This window comes from Haemaphysalis longicornis, unplaced genomic scaffold (assembly GCF_048455015.1).
Source record: "Haemaphysalis longicornis isolate Haplotype H1 unplaced genomic scaffold, Haemaphysalis longicornis Haplotype H1 scaffold_3, whole genome shotgun sequence".
In the NCBI taxonomy this organism is placed as follows: Eukaryota; Metazoa; Arthropoda; class Arachnida; order Ixodida; family Ixodidae; genus Haemaphysalis; species Haemaphysalis longicornis.
Window position 1 is genome coordinate 224,575,773 of NW_027526335.1, and position 19,704 is coordinate 224,595,476.

General features: G+C 47.5%; 1 protein-coding gene across 1 annotated transcript in view; it reads left to right on the top strand.

Annotated features, from left to right (window-relative positions):
* LOC144173723 (uncharacterized) overlaps nucleotides 1–19,326 on the top strand; it is a 38,712-nt gene extending 19,386 nt beyond the window's left edge. Inside the window, exons 2-5 of the mRNA XM_077702028.1 lie at nucleotides 1,414–1,475; nucleotides 4,683–4,778; nucleotides 17,098–17,124; nucleotides 19,194–19,326. Of these exons, the coding sequence (XP_077558154.1) occupies nucleotides 1,414–1,475; nucleotides 4,683–4,778; nucleotides 17,098–17,124; nucleotides 19,194–19,244 (236 nt within the window). The 3' untranslated portion in view covers nucleotides 19,245–19,326. The remainder of the gene's footprint in view (nucleotides 1–1,413; nucleotides 1,476–4,682; nucleotides 4,779–17,097; nucleotides 17,125–19,193) is intronic.
* Nucleotides 19,327–19,704: the final 378 nt, after the last annotated feature.

Below are 19,704 nucleotides of genomic sequence, written 5' to 3' on the forward strand. Positions count from 1 at the left end.
GATTGATGGATGGACGGATGGACGGAAGGACGAAGGATGAACTAAAAGTTGGAAGGACGGAAGGACGGATGGACGAAAAGATGGGAGAAGGGAAGGATGGATGGACGGATGGATGGAGGGACGGACGGAAGGATGGATGGATGGATGGATGGATGGATGGATGGATGGATGGATGGATGGATGGATGGACGGACGGACAGGCAGAAGCACGGACGAAAAGATGAAAGGAGTGAAGGACGGATGGATGGATGGATGGATGGATGGATGGATGGATGGATGGATGGAGGGATGGATGGATGGAAGGATGGATGGATGGACAGAAGGACGGATGGATGGATGGATGGATGGACGGATGGACGGACGGAAGGAAGGATGGACGAAAAGTTGGAAGGACGGAAGGACAGATGGACAGATGGATGGATGGATGGATGGATGGATGGATGGATGGATCGACGAATGGATCGACGAGGTGGATGAATGGACGGAAATAAATAAATAAATAAATTTGTCCACAATTAAGTTGTATTGGAGTTCCCATTGGAGGCCTTTGCCTTGCAGTGGGCGTAGATAGGCTGGTGATGATGATGATGATGATGATGATGATGATGGAGTTCCCATAGGGGAGGATGTCTGAATTACAAATTACGGTTTTTATTTGCGCGCTTGAGTGTCGTATATTTGTCGTCCCTATTTATTTTTGCGCTCTGTACTACCAACAATGGAATATAAACTAGGTGAATCGATTATATCGTAGCTACAAAAAGGTCTCATTAAGTAGATGAAATTATGAAGTTATGTATTTGGATTGGGTGTCGCCACAGTAGGGTCTCTTTGCGGAGGAGTGATGCCTGCAGCTGTAAGTATTCCAGTTTACTTTTACATCTTTGTGAAAGTGTTGTTTTTCACAATTGCCGAAAAACGTAAATAATATAAATGAGGAACAGAAAAAGTAGGCACTTGAAATGTACCAAAATATTCAGGTGGTGTAACTGAATAGACCGTAATCAAATATCCGTGCTACGAAATTTTACATTTAACCAGCGGCAAAAGTTTCCACTAGTTTGGGTATTCCAAAATTTTCCCCTCGCGAAGTAAAATCAATAGCTGCAGGAAATTTAACAAAAAAATAACATGAGCTTCATTAGGAAGTCAACACGTTCGCTTTTTCATTGTTGATATTCACCCTTCCGAGTAATATAGCGAAGAAATATTTCATTTCTTGCTAATATTGCCCCTTTTCTGTCTTGTGAACAAAACAATTCCCCAACGACGTCTGTTCTAGCCTAATCTCTTGTTTTTGGAAATCCGTAAATTGTCCCAATTCGCGTGTGTCCTTTCGCTCCCCCGCTCATGATTTTTTCACCCATAAATTACTTGCCTTTAGGCCTTCAGTGCCGTTTTATGCAATTGCAGATTTGGAACCTGAAGCAAGACGCACGTACATTGAATGCATCAGAACCAACGTTCCCAAAAACGTAATTTTTTTTTTATATCTTGTGCGGACTTTCTGTGGAGAAGTATTTGCATTGAAAATGTGCTCCTAAATTGAAATCTCAAAAAGCGCAGTTCTATTTTCATTGGTGTGGATATTGTTCGTAAAAAAAGGCGGTCATTTTTTGTAAATGCAATTTTCAGCTTAACTAACAATTCAATGATTAGCACCGATTAAAATTGAGCAGATCTGATTACGGGGTATGGTTCAAAATTGCATAATCTACATAGCAGTTCATTCCTCGAAAACATACCTTGTGCCGAAATAGCTAAATGTGCGAGTGGCTACACATCACATTTCAAGTAACCAGAACACCGACGCATAGACGAAACAATGGGCGAATGCCAGGCATCGCATACCGTGGCCGATTGCTTGCACGTCCCATTTCGTAACTCGCAAAGTACTTTTTCAAGTATTTCTCTGCTCCGACAAAGACGCGCCGCCTGGCGAGGCCACGAGCCGGGATTGTCGCTTGTGGTGGCAGTGCTGAACCCGCTGCTCCTGCGCCACGGCGTCGTCAGTGGGCTGTTAAGACGCCACCTTTGAGCCCCGTTTTCACGTTTGCTTCAGCGTGCGACCGACCACGGTTAGTGGCTCTTCCACCGGCGCTGCGAATAGGTTCAGTCGGTGAGTGAGCCGTACTCGCTGGTCCTTCCGTCAGCGTCGCGAAACCGCGCAACATGCTTGCTTCTTATTGGCTGAGCTTGAAACCAGGGTGCTGCAGCGCTGTGTTTATTGCTCCCGTTGTCTCATCTGCGGTTTCTTGCGAGTTGGTTTCTTCAATAGTCACACGGAAAACAAGCGGTAAATAAAAACACGGGACGAGGAGTAGACGGTACAAGCGCTGACTTTTAACAAAAAGTTCATTGCCGCTCCAGCGCTTATAAACAAGTCTGGGAGCACGAAGAGAGGGAAAAGGGAATGGGAAACATCAAAAACGGAGGCCAAAAAAAGAACAGTGACGTGCCGCCTACGATAAGAAATCCAATTCGTGTTTCGATAAAGCCACAGACGGCCTGCTGACGTATTGATTCCCCGACCTCGCTATCTCGGCCGCTTCCACAATTTCCCTTGTGAGGGCCGAGCGGTGAAAATACAAGATGGTAGTCTGGTCGTACAGGGGATGACACTGGTTACCCCAGACACATTTTTTACAGTGGGCAGCCAGCTGGCCGTCGGTGGCTACGCTCCTGACCTTGTTCTTGTGTTCTTGTAGGCGAACGTTTAAGCATCTGCCTGTCTGGCCGATATAGTATCTGCCACACGACAAAGGAATTTTGTAGACAACGCTACGTCGGAATTTCACAAACGCGTCTCTGTGCTTGATAGCGCAGATCGGTTTCCGCGCACGCGTGGTACAGCTCAACCTGCACAAAGCCAAAAGCTTGTTAGGCGCCGTGAACAAGACCTTGACCCCTGAACGTTGCCCAACTTTCTTGAGGTTATGCGAGATTTTATGTATGTAAGGGATGACAGCTATCTTTTCTTTAGCTCTTCTTTCTTTGTCCTTTCTCTGATTTTCTGCCTTCTGCTCGTCGCTCAAACAAGACTCGATTTTTCTGTTGCGATGTAAACCTTCCACGACTGAAACAATAACATGCCTGGGGCAACCCGCGGCTTCCAAACGTACCACCTGCTTTCCAAGGCTTTCATCCACCGCGTGCGGGCATGACTTGCTGAGAGCGCTAGACAAGAAAGACAGCACAATATTCCTCTTTACCAGCTTAGAGTGTGCCGAGCTGTACGGCAGGGGCGGCTTGTTGGCTCTAGGCTCGAACAACCAACACACGTGATCCTCCTCAAAACGTAGCCGCAAATCTAAAAACCTGATGCTGTCATTCTCGGGCAATTCAAACGTAAAAATGAGCGGCGTAAAACAGGCATTGAAAGCGGCCAAGATACGCGACACAAGAGGGTGAGACGATGATAAAGCGGCATTAATGCTGTTCATGGTTGAAGGGTCAATAAAACATGAAGTGTCTAAAACAATTAAAAAGTCATCGACGTATCTGAAAATTTTCAACACTTTAAGCTCACCTAGCCGCTGAAAGAGGGCGTTGGCACAACGGGCTAAAAACAAATCACTTAAAACCGGTGCAATGCACGACCCAATACAAACACCCTGCTTTTGCAGGTAAATGTTACTGTCAAATGAAACAAAGGTTGATGCAAGATAAAAAGATAAAAGCTCCAAGAAACTACTCGTGCTCGCACCACACACGTTCTGAAATCCGACCGCCCCGAAGTCATCAATGGCCGCCTCGGCACTGGAAAGCAACCCTTCATGTGACAAAGAATAAAACAAATCTTTTATGTCAACAGAAAAGGCAGTTAAACGTGCACGGTCATTTGTCTTGAAAAAATCAATTACGGCGGCAGAATCTTTTGTTAGAAAAGGGTCGGGAACGTTCAGCAATTTAAGCTTGTCCTGCAAGAAGTCTGCGACACACTTTTGCCACGTCCCTGCCTCGGAAACAATCACGCGAAACGGGCATTCCACCTTATGAGTTTTTGCCGCAAAAAACATTTCAAGAGAGACATTGTCGCTGCTCTCTATTTGCTTGGCAGTTTTCATAAGGTTGAGCTGCTCACACAACTGCTTAGCGTGACTCTTGACCTTTTTCAATGACACCTTTCGGTCGGACTTGAAGACTGCTTGCACAGCTTCATTGGCCTTAGCGCGGAACGTTTCATGCCTGAGAACGGCAAACCCGCCCTCCTTATCTCCGTTTTTGATGTTTCTCTTTCTTTTTCCCCTCTCTTCGTGCTCCCAGACTTGTTTATAAGTGCTGGAGCGGCAATGGACTTTTTGTTGAAAGTCAGCGCTTGTCCCGTCTACTCCTCGTGCCGTGTTTTTATTTAGCGCTTGTTTTCCGTGTGACGATGAACCAACACGCCCAAACCTTTTCCCTTCTGAAGTTCTTCAATAGTGCGTGTCTTGGTTCAGCACTGCAATAAATAACTACAAAACCCAACCAAACATAATACTTAACCATGAAAAACAAAGTCGCCTGTATTATGAAAGAGCCTTCTGCTTCATACTGTTCTTGAAAACTAAGTGCTGAATTCTGCTAGCCGAAGTGGCGCCGTCACTGGTGTTAGAAAAACTTGATAGAAGAATCACCCCTGACGCTGCAGGTATTAAAGGAAAATGTACTTTTTTCTAATTTCGATTGTATTTTCCCCTTAGATTTTTCGGAAGATCGATTCGATGAGAGCCACCTTTGGTTGCCAAAATGTGGACTGCCTCGCCGAAAAGTTTTGTCAGAAGGACACAGATACTAAGGTAGGTATCACATTCATGACAACAAATGCCCTGATTTTGGTTGCCATTTTAATGTGGCTGACGCCGTTGGAAAGCATACTTCGGCATAAAATGCATAGTTTTCGGACGCCCAATATTTGGTACAAGCTTCTCTTCCTAACATGTAACATATATTATGTGGAAGAGAGGCGCCCAAACTGACCGAATATGTAATTACTACGAATGCAATCATTTCATGTTGATACGCATAGTGAGCAATGAGAACGTAAGTCAGGGGCAAACAGAAATTACTGGGCGCTTTAAAGGCTGGGCGCTCTAAAAAAGCATTATGGCATTGGGGATCGGTGAATTAGTCGTGGGGCTTTGCACGGCAGCTGTCATATTCGCTAGCCAGTCTCGCATAGTGGGAGCCTTGGCTTCGCAGAAAAAAATTGCATTTTTGCAAAATCCGCACTTTTTTGACATGAGATATCATCGCAATTAAAAAAAAAACAGCTGGAGGACGCATCCGATAAATCAATAACATTTGGAACTGCGTGTTGAGAATCAAGAACTTGTATTTTGGTAGCTCCACAGAAGCAGCATTACAATCACGTTGGGAAGCAGCGAGGTAACGCCAATTCAAGCAAAAATGCGTTCTTATTCAAAGCTCGTGTGAACTTTTGGGTACGCATAGAAATCGGTGTTTTGTGTGGCTTCGGGATAGAGCAGTAGCCTTGCTTGTTACGCGTGGCCCTGCGTGCGGTTCCCGTTCGTGCCACTGAAGGCAGATGCCATCGTTATTGGCCAAACCACTGTAATGGGTATGCGGGCAGCTTAAATCCATTCGGAACTCTGTACTGAACATCTACATACCTAAACTGTGCTAGCTTCTAAGAACCAGGACGGCCCACACGCGATGTTGCAGTAGAACCTGGGGAAGCCGTCGTGCTTTCGCATTAGAAGCACGTAAGCTGATTCAAGTGTTTCTCCAAAAGGGTATTGTCTACAAGAATGCTCAGCTGAGACACTTGCCCCATTGCTACAATGTGGGGTTCGAAACGGCGTTCTCAAGTTCTCAAGTGAAGTAAATGAAGTATGCGAAAAGTGTGAAGTAAAACAAGTGAAATAAAAGCTTGTTAATTAGAAGCGCCGGGAGTGCCGACTTCGGTTGGAACACACTGAAAGTCGGAACTAATCATCATAATCATCATCATTTATGATACCCGTAAGGGCCCTTGGCGGGGTCCTTAATTCCAGAGCAGGTGATGGTCGATGGTACAGGCGTAGAAGTGAGGCAGATTCATAATGAAATGGCAGCAACACAGCAAATATATATACGTATATGCATAAAGGAAGAGTCGCAATAAAAATAAAGAGCGGAAACCCCTTTCAAAATGATTAATATGAACCATTGACTGGTCACAAGAACCAACCACATGCCCCCACAAGAATACACATGTCCCCACTCGCGGTCACGTGACCTAACACGCTCTCTCACGCACTCATAGTACGTTTCCCCGGGAAGGGAAGTAAGCGTGGGTGTCGGCAGGATTTTGGTTTGAAGGAGGAAAACCCGTTGCACTGCCGTAAGAGGGAAGGGGTGCAAATATTGTAAGCGAAATTCCACATTATCCAAGTGAAAGCTCGTTTCTGTTTTCAAGCTTTTAGGAATACGAAATTTCAACAATTCAGCTTCAAAATGTTAATGAAAAAGGTCCTGAAATACCCTCCGCCAATTTGACCGATTTGCAACAAAATAAAGCGATGTATTATAAACAGCCTCTATCAAAAATATTGTTAAAGCGATGAGTAATCACTGAAAAATTGTAAATAAAAAAATTAGTGCCTTCTACTTTGTGAAGAAGGATATCCTGCAAAGTGGGACGTAGTACACGGAGTGCACGAAACAAACCACGTTTGTTGTGATTTGCGATGGAGCACACTTCCCAGTAGCTGTATGAACCTCTGAAGGATCCAAGCTTTGTTATTGCAGACAAACATGGAGCTTCCTGTGCCACCTCCCCCCCCCCCCCCCCCCCCCGGGTTTTAAGCATCTTACTGTTTGTTTAATACACAAACCCAATCCGCTCCACCACTGAGGACTCCGGACAGGTCCCATTTGGCCATTGAAAGTCCGCGTTTAAACCTTGCACCCGCAGAACGGACATGCCACCCATCAGTACGGGCATGAAACCTATAGCTGCACGTGCACGCCCACCCACCCTCCCTCCCACCGTTTCCACTACAAACCTGCGCACGCATAACCTGGCAACCGTTCATGTGTGCGCGCTTAGAAGTGACAGACGCGGTCGAAAATATCTCCTCAAACCCCTCTGAAGAAGTGATATTGGCTCACGCTGGCGTTGCAAGCGGGCAAGTTGCTGTTCATCCGAGAGGGATTCGCCGCTGCTCGACGAGCTGAACTTAAGGCGGTAGCGGTGGCGCCAGTAGTTTTCCTTTGGTATTGCCCCCGTTCGCGCTTGTGTTCGGGCCAACGCTTCAATTATTGCTCGTCTTCTTCTAAACGATTGATTTGATTGATTGTGGGGTTTAACGCGCAGACGCAACGCAGGCGATGAGGCGCGCCGTAGTGGAGGGCTCCGTATTAATTTTGACCACCTGGGGATCTTTATCGTGCGCCGAAATCTCGTACACACGGGCGTTTTTGCTTTTCGCCTCCATCAGAAAAGCGACCGCCACGGCCGGGAATCGAACCCGCGACCTCGTGCTCAGCAGCGCAACGCCTTAGCCACTGAGCCACCGCGGCGGGTTTCTTCTAAACGAACGGCATGCATCCTGCCATAACGATTTATAACCTGGAAGCCCTTGAGCTCCATTCTCGCGTAGAAACGTGTGGCGGCCTGGTTCCCTTTTCCATTGTAGGCATCTTACTGCCTGTGTAAGATGTCCGTGTAACACATCAACCTACCTCCGAACCACTCGATTAAGGAGGACAGCCGGCTATGCGCACCGAGTCATGTAATATCGACATCTAAACCTACCACTAGCCCAAACGGCATTTCATCGGTAGCGGCATGAAGCCTAGCTGTGTGTGCACGACCCCTTTTTCCCCCTGCAAACCGCGAACGCATAAACCGGCAACGGGTGATGGCGCGTACATAGGCGTGAAAGGCACCGGCGAGAATATCGCTTGGGAGGCCTTCCAACCTTAAAAAGAAATACCGGCTTAAGCCGGCATTCCAACGGGGGGTTTCTCTTCAAGCGGGAGGGATTCGCTGCTTCGTGGCGAAGTGGATTTTGAGCGGAAAAGGCTACGACTTCTTTCGGTCGCTTTAGGGGGCAGCCCTTTGGCAACCCTTACTTGGGCTTCGCGGCAGCGGTGTCTCTTTATCTCCGCATAACCAAGTGAGCGAGCGCAGCAGCGACGAAAGAAAGCAAACGACGGAGAGGAGCGTCAAGCGAAGGGTGAGGTGGAGTACGACACGTGCGGCTACGGCGTCATCTCTCGCACTGCCTTTCCCTCACATATGTCTCATGCATCGCCACCAGGGAGCGCCCTCTCCCTGACGCTTTCCCGAGACGCTGTTCCATTGTCCGCTAACCCAAACCACGTGACATTTGCGCGGGCGGTTCAAACACGATTTGCAACAACGCCGGCCGGCGGCGGCGGCGCGCTTCGTGGTAAAAGCAGAGTAGAGCACATCACCGCAAGTTCGCTGATCTCGCGAACACTTCCTAAGACGCACCAGAAATGCGTCGTGACCGAAAAAACAGCAGCTCACGCTTGGCACAAATTTCATATTAGAGAGTATAATAATTGTCATTTTTGACGCCCATCCATTCTTCTGTTTGTTTTTCGCAATCATCTGATAGCCGCACTACCGCCGTTAGGTGCCGACTGCGCAACTTGCCAAAGGGGCATCGGTTGGGGCGAGAGGTAAAATAGTTGTTAATGACGTGTCAGCGGTGGTGAGCAGGAGCCCCGGGGCGGCACCGATGAAATCTATGACACCGAAATGAAAACTGCGGGGGTTAGACATATACTGCTTGGCAGTAAAAAATGAAGGAAGCTCACACTGCAGCCTAATACCCGAAGGTAACGAAGTTGTACACAACCTTCACGACCATCACGAAGGTTTAGGTCCACGACTGCAGCCGATTTAATTCTTCTTTTCAGTCGCAGCGACCTTTACTTCATCATTGTTGCTCTAAGTGTGAGCTTTCATTTCCTTGGAAGTGATAATCATTGGTCATCCCCATGGAGAAGCGTACGTTATGACGTGTCTTTCTAGTTCCGAGATGTGTTGCCACAATTACAACTAACGCTAGAGTTCCTTTTTCTTTTTTTGCCAATCGTGGGCATTCTTAGCTTCGGCAAGTTTCCCGTCACAGCGGACGTGTTTAAACGGAGCGGCGGAAATTTTTTTTTTAATTTTTGACATGAAATCTGCCATGTAGCGCTAATCATTTTGCACTCCTCTTTTATAAAGCTGTAGAGCCCTTTTGTACGAAATTTGAACCTTTTAGCACCAACAGTTTTACAGAAATAAACGTTTTCTTTTCTTCAGCGCGGGGGTGCCCGCGTTGAGTTACCCTTGGTGTCAAAGCAAGTAAACCAAACCTAGATAACTTCCGCGACAGGATGGCTTCTTAAAGGCCATACTCGCGTTATCGGGGGACTGTTCCGAGTGTTTGACAAGTGAAATCAGCTCGCTAGGCGCATTTTTAGTACAGTTATTGCCAATATCCTAAATGTAAACAAAACAGTCACCATAGCCCTATTTGGCCAAGCCGCCTGTGCAAAATCGCACAATAAGGCAGTTCTCACAATGTGGGGCCTTTAAAGTGGCCATGTAGACAGAACAAAAGTTTGGTTGATTCGAAAGATTGCTTCATTAGAATAATACTGACCCCACTTTTAACTAGAAGTTCACTCAAATAAGCTACACAGTTAGGAACAAAGGGAGTAAACATGCGACCCACTAGATTATTTCGCGCAACAGAACCTATGATGTCATACGTGACAGCTCTGCGATTGGCTAAACCGGCCAAAGCAAACGCAAATTAGGAGGTATTATATGCTTGCCGAAGGGGCTATTTGCGCATACATTTGGGGCCCATTTTGTTTATAGCTGTAAGAATGGTGAGGTAAACAGTGTAAGTTACGCAAGTACACGTAAACATAGAACTATCCATGCGTACTGCTGCCGGTACTGCGCGCATTATGCTTGGTTTAGCTGCACAGGACTGCGGCGCTTTGGGTTGTTTCTGACGACACTGGCCGATTGGTGTAAGCGACGGTGACTTACGTGACCGCATTTTTCGAGCGAACACCATGTTTCATGAAACTATTATTTTCTACCTTAAGGAGTACTGGCACTAAATTTCTCGCTTTCGGTTTTTATGCTGTAAAAAATACCTTTTAGTACCGTGATTACAAAAATCGAACCAAGAGCGGCCAGCCGCCGGCATAGAATTAATTATAGCGCATTTATTCCAATCAGTTTCAAATTCGGTCGTCGAGCGCCAGATGGTCGTTCAAATACAGGACGGACGGTGTTACTTCACGGTTTTGTGGCCGCAAGAACGGCTGGTACTTTTGTCAATCAAAAACCCGTGACGTCAGGGACGTTTGCCGCATCGTCTGCTACGATTGCACATGGCCCGCTCTCAATCGCACGGTCGACATGTCGTTTACATCGTCAGACTCGGATGAGTCGCTGCCACCCGACAGACAGACAGACAGACAGACAGACAGACGGACAGACGGACAGACGGACAGACGGACAGACAGACAGACAGACGGACAGACGGACAGACAGACAGACAGACAGACAGACGGACGGACGGACGGACGGACGGACGGACGGACGGACGGACGGACGGACGGACGGACGGACGGACGGACAGACAGACAGACAGACAGACAGACAGACAGAACAACATTATTTGGCCAGGACGAGCGGGCAGGCGGAAACAGTACACTGAACGCAGTTTTATTGTTCTTCGACGCCACGCGTAACGCTTTGGTCGCCGTTTTGCGGGCTTTTGTAGATGAAAGACGCCTTGGCGTAGCCAATGACGCCGAGGTGCGTTTCAGTTCACCTCCGCCTGAAACAGCAGTTCGCAACGGCATGACCATCGAAATACTTGGGAACTTGGCGCCCCCGCAGTGAACGGGCTGCTGCAATGCCTTGAGAGTGGCACACCCCCTGCCACTCCATATGAATGACTTTGTGGCCCACGCTGCTTAGCTATCTTTGTCGATAGCGAAACGGCCTTGCAAGGTAAGGAAAAACAGGGCGTGTGTTGTCCTGAGAAGAACAGTGGAGCAAACGACGCTCCCACAACAGATAGTTCCATGCGCGTGCGCCTACTTTTGCCTGTTTTGCCGGTGAGCGCCATGATAAGGCGCTGGCATGCCGATCGGTGGTCGCTCCTGCTGTATTATTAAACATTTGGGAGGATGTGGACTTTATTTACACTGCGTATCTGCAACTCTCAAGGCTCATGATGGCATACAAGAGGTCGGGCAAGACCCGCGTCGAGCCGGGCTCCTCTCTCCCCTCTCTTCTCTCCTGTGTCCTCTTTTAAAACATCCAACTCCTCCGTTTTACCAACAAAACCCCGCCCACTACACGGACGTCACAGTTTGAGAGGGAGGATGGATGATTGATTAGCCCACACTAGGCCACCGATTGGCTACCGTGACAAACGAAGCTAGGTGGGTTCAAAATAGTCACGTGACCTACCTCTCTCACTCTCATACTGAAACCCAGAGGTGTTTTGCAAAACACAAATATAACCCAAATGAAAGCCAAACAACCAAAAGCAAACATTTCGCCGCCCATGGGTTGTCGGGCGGCTTGTCTTAAACTATTGTTCAGACCGGGCCGCCTATGTTTTTATGCTTCGCGCAGCCAAAATTCCTTTGCCTTGTGAACACATGGAGCGCACAACAAAGGTTCGTCGCTTAGCCATTGACGCATTCCAGCCGCCGAGCCACCAGGGCCAGACGTGGGACGAATGGAAGCTTCGCCCAATTGCTTTGAACTGCGCAACCGTAGAGGACAGAACTCCTAGTGCCCTCTTCAAACTTTTGACCCCTTGACTGACCCCTAGCTCCCGTCCGCTTCGGGCATTCTCATGGCGGTGATCGCGGTCGCTAAGATGCTAATGGTCCCCCTTGACCGGTTTTCCAAACAAACGGAAGGAAATCGTCTTTCCAAAGCTAGCATTACCTTCAGCTATTTTCGAGTGACCGGCGCATTTGTAAACGTCCTCCCTGGCTCCGCCCGTCGGGTAAACACAATAGCGCGGCGAACAAACGAAAAGAACCTTCCCCGGTTTCTTCGCACGCCCCTCGCACCCAAGTCAGCTCGGCCGTCGTGAAAATAAAAATTTCCCCGCATTTCCCCGAGGGGAAGAATGTGAAAGTGCGAATGCATGAGTTGAATTTGCGCGGTTCGGTAATGTTCGCGAAAGAGAGATCACACACACACACACAACTACAAAGAAAGAAAGATGCATTTATTCACAGACACCTATTTGTGTTGTCGTTGTACTTGATTGCTAGAGCGGATCTCAGCTTTGAAATTTCGTGTCAGTACTCCTTTAAGCGGGTGCATTAGCCCTTTTCACGCCCGATTCCTGGCCAATCCCCCACGTGGGTATGTGCCATGCACAGACACCTATTTGTGTTGTTGTACTTGATTGCTAGAGCGGATCTCAGCTTTGAAATTTCGTTTCAGTACTCCTTTAAGCGGGTGCATTAGCCCTTCTCACGCCCGATTCCTGGCCAATCCCCCACGTGGGTATGTGCCATGTCAGCGGCCAGGCAGCGCGCGCCCATCTCCCCCCGTTGCCAAGGAAGACGAGGAGCGCGCGCACCCGCAGCTGTTGCTATGTGGACGGACGGCGGTCACCGGAATTCAGGGTCGCTTATAAAGTGCATTCGCACTGAACAAACACGCTATACCTACCGAAAGATACCTAGATACCTATGGTTCATACCACAAGCTGCCTGCAGCACTGTGGAGGCTACATTGTTGTCACTAGAGCGCCCACTGAGGGCCCCTAACTTACCATCAAGGAAAGCAAGAATAGGCGCCGGGGCCTTGCGGTTCTACCTGCCGAGAGCGGAGAATGAAAGGTCCTTTCAGGACTCCCTTCACGGTGAGTTAGTCGCCCTCAGTGGGCGCTCTATCGGACAAAATGTAGCCTCCACAGTGCTGCAGGCAGCTTGTGGTATGAACTATAGTTGCCGGGCGGTGTTAATTAATTAAATGATGCGCGCGAACTTAACACTGGCGTTATTTGTTGCGGCCGTCCCAAATGTAGTATGCAGGAGGCAGGAAAAACATTTATTTTCAGTTTTTTTTCGGAATTTTAAAATGAATACTTGTTTGTCCAGCGGATAAACGATGAAAGGTGCGTTTATTTGAGCCCGCGACAAAATTCCTGATGTAGTTGTACATCTTCTCCAATAAGCCTTGGCAATACGGGTGCTCCTCAAGGGTCAGTTCTTTCACCCATTATTTTTAGCATCGCCATTATTGTACTCCCTGAAGGCCTCGAGAAAATAGAAAATCTTAATCACAGCATATATGCGTATGACATGACCCTCTAAATAGCAAGGGGCAACGACGGCCAAATAGAGGAAGCTTTGCAAACGGTAGTGGATGAAACTGAAGACTATCTCTCGGGAAAGGGCCTGAAAAGCTCAGCGGAAAAGTCTGAACTTTTCGTCTTTCACACGCCAGGGTCAAGGATTATTGACCGGAAGCCGACTATCCGGATGAACGCAGGCGGAAAGGAAATACTATGGCCTCAAGCCAGCGGCCTAAATAACGAGACATTAACTCGTCCAGACAGCAGTGCGCAAAAAACTAGTAGGCTCATTCGCAGAATTGCAAACAAGAACTCAGGCACGAAAGAAACGAATCTCCTCCGACTTGTTCAAGCGTTCGTGATCAGCAGAATCACGTACGCACGTACGCAATGCCAAATCTAAAGCCAACCGAGGACGAGAAGGACAAGCTAGACGCGCTCATCAGAAAAAGCACCTAAACTGCACTAGGACTTCCCATATGTGTCTCCACGAAAAAGATCATGAAGCTAGGCGTCTTCAACACCATAGAGGAGTTGATCGAGGCGGCAAGTATTGCACAGCACTAAAGACTGTTGTCAACCAAGACAGGCAGACATGTCTTGAGCAAACTGGGTATCCCGCATGAAGACACAGCCGACCCACAAGAGGACACGCCCCGGGACATGAGAAACAATATCCGAATCCCTCCCCTTCGAAAGAACATGAACCCAGCGTTCCATGATGATAGGCGACAGAGCAGGGCCGAAGCGCTACAGAGGAAGTACAGAGGACGTGGCGATGTATTATATACTAATGCTGCGGCATACTACCACCAAAGAGACAAGATTGCGGTTGCGTCCGATGAGAACATGGTCATACGTACATTCTGCACGATCACAAATAGGTCGGTCACATCGGAAAAAGAAGTGGCGATAGCGCTGGTAGCTACGTCCAAAAATCCCGAAGTAATTATCTGCTACTCTCAGAACGCCATAAACAATTAAAACAGAGGACCAATATCAGCTGAGGTGGTCAGAATCCTTAAAAAAATGGACCATGAGGTTTTACCAATCTGGACCCCGGCCCATTAGGCTCGCAGAGGCGATGAAGGAGTAAACGAGCTCACCCGAGGACTCACTTTCCAGGCAGGCTCACGCGCCCCTTCCACAGAACACATGGTGTCTGAAAAAGACAGGATGTTCACCTGCCGAGAAATAACGCAATACTACAGGTTAAGAAGAAAAGAATACCCAGGCGCAGACCACTAACTCAGCAAGAGGAAGAGGCGATCTGGCGAGAAAACACGTTGGAACCTACACAAATGCGCTGCTGCTTAGTAAACTCGACCCAGGTCAATTTGAACCCAAATGCAAACATTGCGATTGACTGGCAAGTATGGTGAACATGATATGGACGTGCCACATATATCCGACGGCGCACACACCATAGACACCTGGGAGGCTCTGAGGCCCACCTCAGACCTATAAACCCAACGGAAAATCATCAATCAAGCTCAGGCAGCCGTCAGGTCCCAAGGGATACTGGCCGACTCCTAGCAAGGGCTTTAAAAACCCATTGATTGATACTAAATAAAACTTTTTCATCACCATCATTTGAGCCAGCTTATGCAATGCAGACAAATACAGAAGTTTGAGAAATTCACTTTACTGTCCCTTTAAGCTGGACTGTGATTCGCCAGAAAAGCAGTATATTTAAATTGGTTAGCCAATTGCTTTCACACGCATAACCTTGATATGGTCTGTTTTCCAATGTAAAGAAAGAGATATCGTAGTGATTCACGCAGTGGCCAAAAATAGCGCTACCTCAAGAGTTGGAAATTAGTTGTCATGCATAAATGCATACATCGGGAGCACCGACCGCATGCAATACACTAAAATTGCAACAAGAGGCCGACTTTTGTGGTTTAAACAGGAAAAACATTACTTGTAGGGGAGCACCTCGGGTCGATGATCTGGTGGGCTCAGATGCCTTCCTTTCTTTCCTTTTTCTCTCGCCCAGTTCTTGCAGAAGTCATGTTACCGTACCACGACAGACCGCTAGACAGGGCCGTTCGTTGCTGGCACCGACACGCGTTTTTTTCTGTGGCTTTTCAGCTGAAGGCCTCTTCGGACACTGTTGTTTCGATGACGTTGAACCGCACACACGTTTTGGAGTTTCTGTCGGGCTGTCGGATATTTTGGTATCAACTACTCGTCTGTACTGGCAGTTTGCGAGCTTTTCCTTCTTCCCGCTCTTTGACTAAGCTGGCCTAGATAACTAATGTCCTCAAGAACTCCCATACTCTCGTCCTCTAGAGCTCCGGTATCCTCCATCACAACACTCAGTACTTCCCGGACACATTTATCCGGAAAACGCACCCTGGTACGGGCTTACACATTCGCAATTACTTGCTCGGCGTTCCTTGACCACTTCGATGTACGAACCCGTGAAAAACTGCCAAGAGGAGAGGTTGTCGAGCTAAGCGCCATTTTCCCAAAACTGACTCAAAGAGATAACAAAACACGGCGGCAAGGGTTGCGCAAAGTGCGAAAACCAGATAAGAAAAAAAAACCGACAAACCTAAAATACAAACTGGCATATTTTGATTTATTTCCCAGTAATGCAAGTGTTTTTTTAAGGCTGCTGATAGAAGTTTAATCTCTAAGGTGGCCGGCAAATCATTTATGGTTTCTTGCTCACCGCAAGCAACGCAATACCTTTTGGTCGCGGAACTACGCAGCGCTAAGAAGAGCGCTAGCTTTGAGAGCGCCACACTTCATGTACAAAACGGGGTATAATGTAGAAAGAGCGATACGTTTGTTACAGACGCTACCAAGTCGAGCTCGACGGCGAGGACGGGGACGACCGGCGCGCCATCCAGTCCGGGAGCGCCACACGCACACAATTGGGCGTGAAGTCAGGGAGAACCTGGTTATGAGGTGTCCGACAAGAGGACAAACAAAACAAAAAACGAACGCCAATAAAGGTGCCACTTAAAAGGAACCGGGATGGCAGTGGATAATTGCGCATGGGATGTATATTTGCGGAGTGATAATGCATTGACTATTGCGCATATATAACTCCCCACAGGAAAGATTGCCAGCTGTTGGAGGATGAGCAAGGTCACTTTCTTCCTCTGGTGATTCATACTTAAGTATCGAGCGTGGCGAGCGTTGTGAACCAAGTATTAATGATGCGTGGATCCTTGCAAACGCTGGAACGTTAATTAGCAGACATGTGGGTATTGCAGTTATCGATGCCCTTGATATGATTGATAGCGCCTAGGTCCAGCTTGAAAAGCTTAGTACCGAAGCCTAAGGAAAGCAACAATTCAAAAGCAATTTGTGAAATGATTACTACGGTTTGAAATTGCTGGAATACATAGTCATTTTGCAGTAAGGTGTATGGGCCCAAGTTACCAGAATTACACCAAGCGCAGCCACTGCTGAGGCGAGCTTGTGTGTAGTAGCGCTAAAACTAACAGGTGTAACTCGACAGATCACACAACCGTGATCAATGAATTGTTTGAGCAATTAGTAATTTATGTGCAAAGAAATGTGAAGAAATAGGACGAAAAAGATTGCTAAACTGGGTGTGGGAACTAAAGTAAAGCAAAATTCTTGATGCCAAGGAAAAACTTCCTCACAACGGCATAACGGAAACATCACATGATTGCTCGCTTTCGCGATTAATTTTCTAAACTTCCTTTAGAGGTATTTGGTGCAACGTGGACGCCATAATAAAGTTTCTACGTAGTGTTCGAAATTCGCAGAATCACCACCAATATCCTTTTTATTTTGCTTGCAGGTTCACGTCTACAAGAGGGCGTTTACTGTAAGTCAGACTTCAGAAGTGGTCTTTTTTCTACATAGAGGGTATACTTGGACGTAGCACATTCATATGGGTGTTGCAGAAGTGCATGGCCTGTTCGTAGTTTAGTGAAGGGCCCCTTAGTGATTTTTAATCTTGTCCGAACTTACCTAAGCGCACCTCGTACCTTTTTCATTTGGAACCCAGTGTTGTGCGCCATAGAAAAGCACGCGTACTGGGTATTTTACTCTCCTGAAGGGTACTGTGAAGGCAGAAGAAATGAAGACTTCCTACCTTCCTCAGAAATACAAACTGCATCCAATGCGGTGCAACGATGACATTTTAACATGTGATGTAAACGTAACCGATTTACTAGAAACTTCGAGAGCAAATGCTACTGTGTCGGGAGCCATTGAGGCCTCGACAGTGCCAAGAGAGGTTCGATATCACTCGTATCACTCCACGAGAGGCGGAGGAGGCATTGCGCTCATTTGTCGTCCTTGTTTTGTCTTATGACGGATCGAACCACGTGGGCCCTGGACGCACCGCTGCCCCATGCTTCCCTTTGACCGGCCTCCCCTTGAAGCCATTTTGACTACAGAGCGATGTCAATTGAAACGAGCTGGAATGAACGTTTCCAAAAAGCAAATAACCAAATAAAAATTTCTCTCCAAGGTGCTTTTTTAACCACTGAAAAGAGCGGCTCACAACGAACGCATTATGTCCATATTGTCACCACAATTCGACTAAGAGAGAAATGCAGCACAGCGCTGCGGGTCCGCCGTCCCACGAGAAAAAAATGTTGGCGAGCGTAGCCAGGGCGGACGCTTCCATGGCCGCCTTGGAGATGTTTTAAATATTGTTATCACAGCTGCACTATCCTCTAATTAACTGTGTGCGATATTTGACTATTATAAGGCTTTTGCCACTATTCTTGCTCTCGTACAGCACCCAACGCAGAGAGACTGCCAACTACGTTTCTGAGCGAGCCAAGCCACCGCGCCGGGTCGCCTATCGCTGCTCGTACGGGCAAGAGACAATTTTAATAGTACAGGGGTTTATTACGTGGACAACCACAATACAAAAGCTGTTCACTGTACGCCTGGCCACTGAGACGCACGGCATCGGGCGCCAGTTGCGTCCCAATAGCATATACTCTGGCACGACGCGCGCTGAAGCAAAAAATTAAAGCCGTTCCACTCAATGTGAAGGCTGTCGGAAGTGCAGAGCAGTGATTCGCCATAGTGGGCTGTAGCGCCGTTATCCACTTACTGCTACCACCCAATGCAAATCAAATTTCCCGCCTTCGCAGTGCTCGCGCGCCCCCTGCCTGAAACTGCGCTAGTGGGAGTCCTGCTCTTTTTAAGGACGATAGTGTTTCTGGGCTACTTAAACGCAGAAATTTTGGTTTGTCTGTCTGTCTGTCTGTCTGTCTGTCTGTCTGTCTGTCTGTCCGTCTGTCTTTTTGTTTGTCTGTCTGTCTGTGACTCGATTCAGCCACCCGGCCAAAGTGAAACGAAAGCTGCGCAGCAGACTTCTCACAGCCAAATTTAAACGTCTAAGTCGGGTATCAGTGTTCATACTTGTCAACATTGCTGAACAAGAGTAAGACATTACGCAAAAAGAAGGCAGCAAATCAGTACATGAGCATTATTTGCAGTGTTTATTCGAAAATTCAAGCATGCTTGGTTTTTGCGATAGCAAATGAAATACTACATCAACGGCAGAAAACCGCCGCCTGCTGTTGCCAGCGCTACCTCCTGGCGGCATTTACGAAATCAAACGGCTATAGAAACGAAAGCCTCCACTAGATAGAATCGACGCTCCGCTTGGAATAGAGTTCCTGTATATCCCTAGGGGAGCTATATACAGGAACTCTAGCTTGGAACGCTCATGGAGTAGGGCAACGTAGTTATATCAATGCTGTAGTAGGGTGCCTCAATTCCGACATGGTCGAAAGTGTTTGGATTTTGGACTTTGTCTGAGGTTGCAAAAGAGAAAGCTTCGCGTTTTAACCATGTTTAAGAAAGACGGCTTGATTTTTTTATTGTTTGTTCGTTAAGTGAGCTCAATAGCGTTGATTTGCCTTTCAGAACTGGGAGAGGTCTTCTCTACGCAAAGCAGTCCATGCTTGCCCGGAGTAAGGAGATGAGGAAACCGAATACGCTTGGTCAGTCGAATATTCACGCATTGTAATAAAAGTACGCCTTCAAAACAACCAGGGGGTACTTCGCGTTCTTTTTATTTCTGGGATGTCACCCTGCTAGACATACTTCAATAATGGTATGGTAATTTTTCGCTGTACTTTTAACAACTGATGCTTTCAAAACGTTTGAGCCGCCAACTTGGCTTGGTTTTGCATTGCCGACGGGATATCTGGTTAATACACGAATTGCTTTGTGCTGCGAATCAGGCAATTACTGACAAAACAGTGGCTGTAGTAGGGCAAAAAGCGGCTGTATAAGAAAGGAAAGCGAACAACGGATTTAGAAAAAGCAGCGTATACTCACACTGAAAATTCCGCGGAAAAAAACATACCCCTTCAACGGGGCCCACAGACCGTCGCATACCAGATGCTCCTGGACGAGGGAGACATCACAAGGC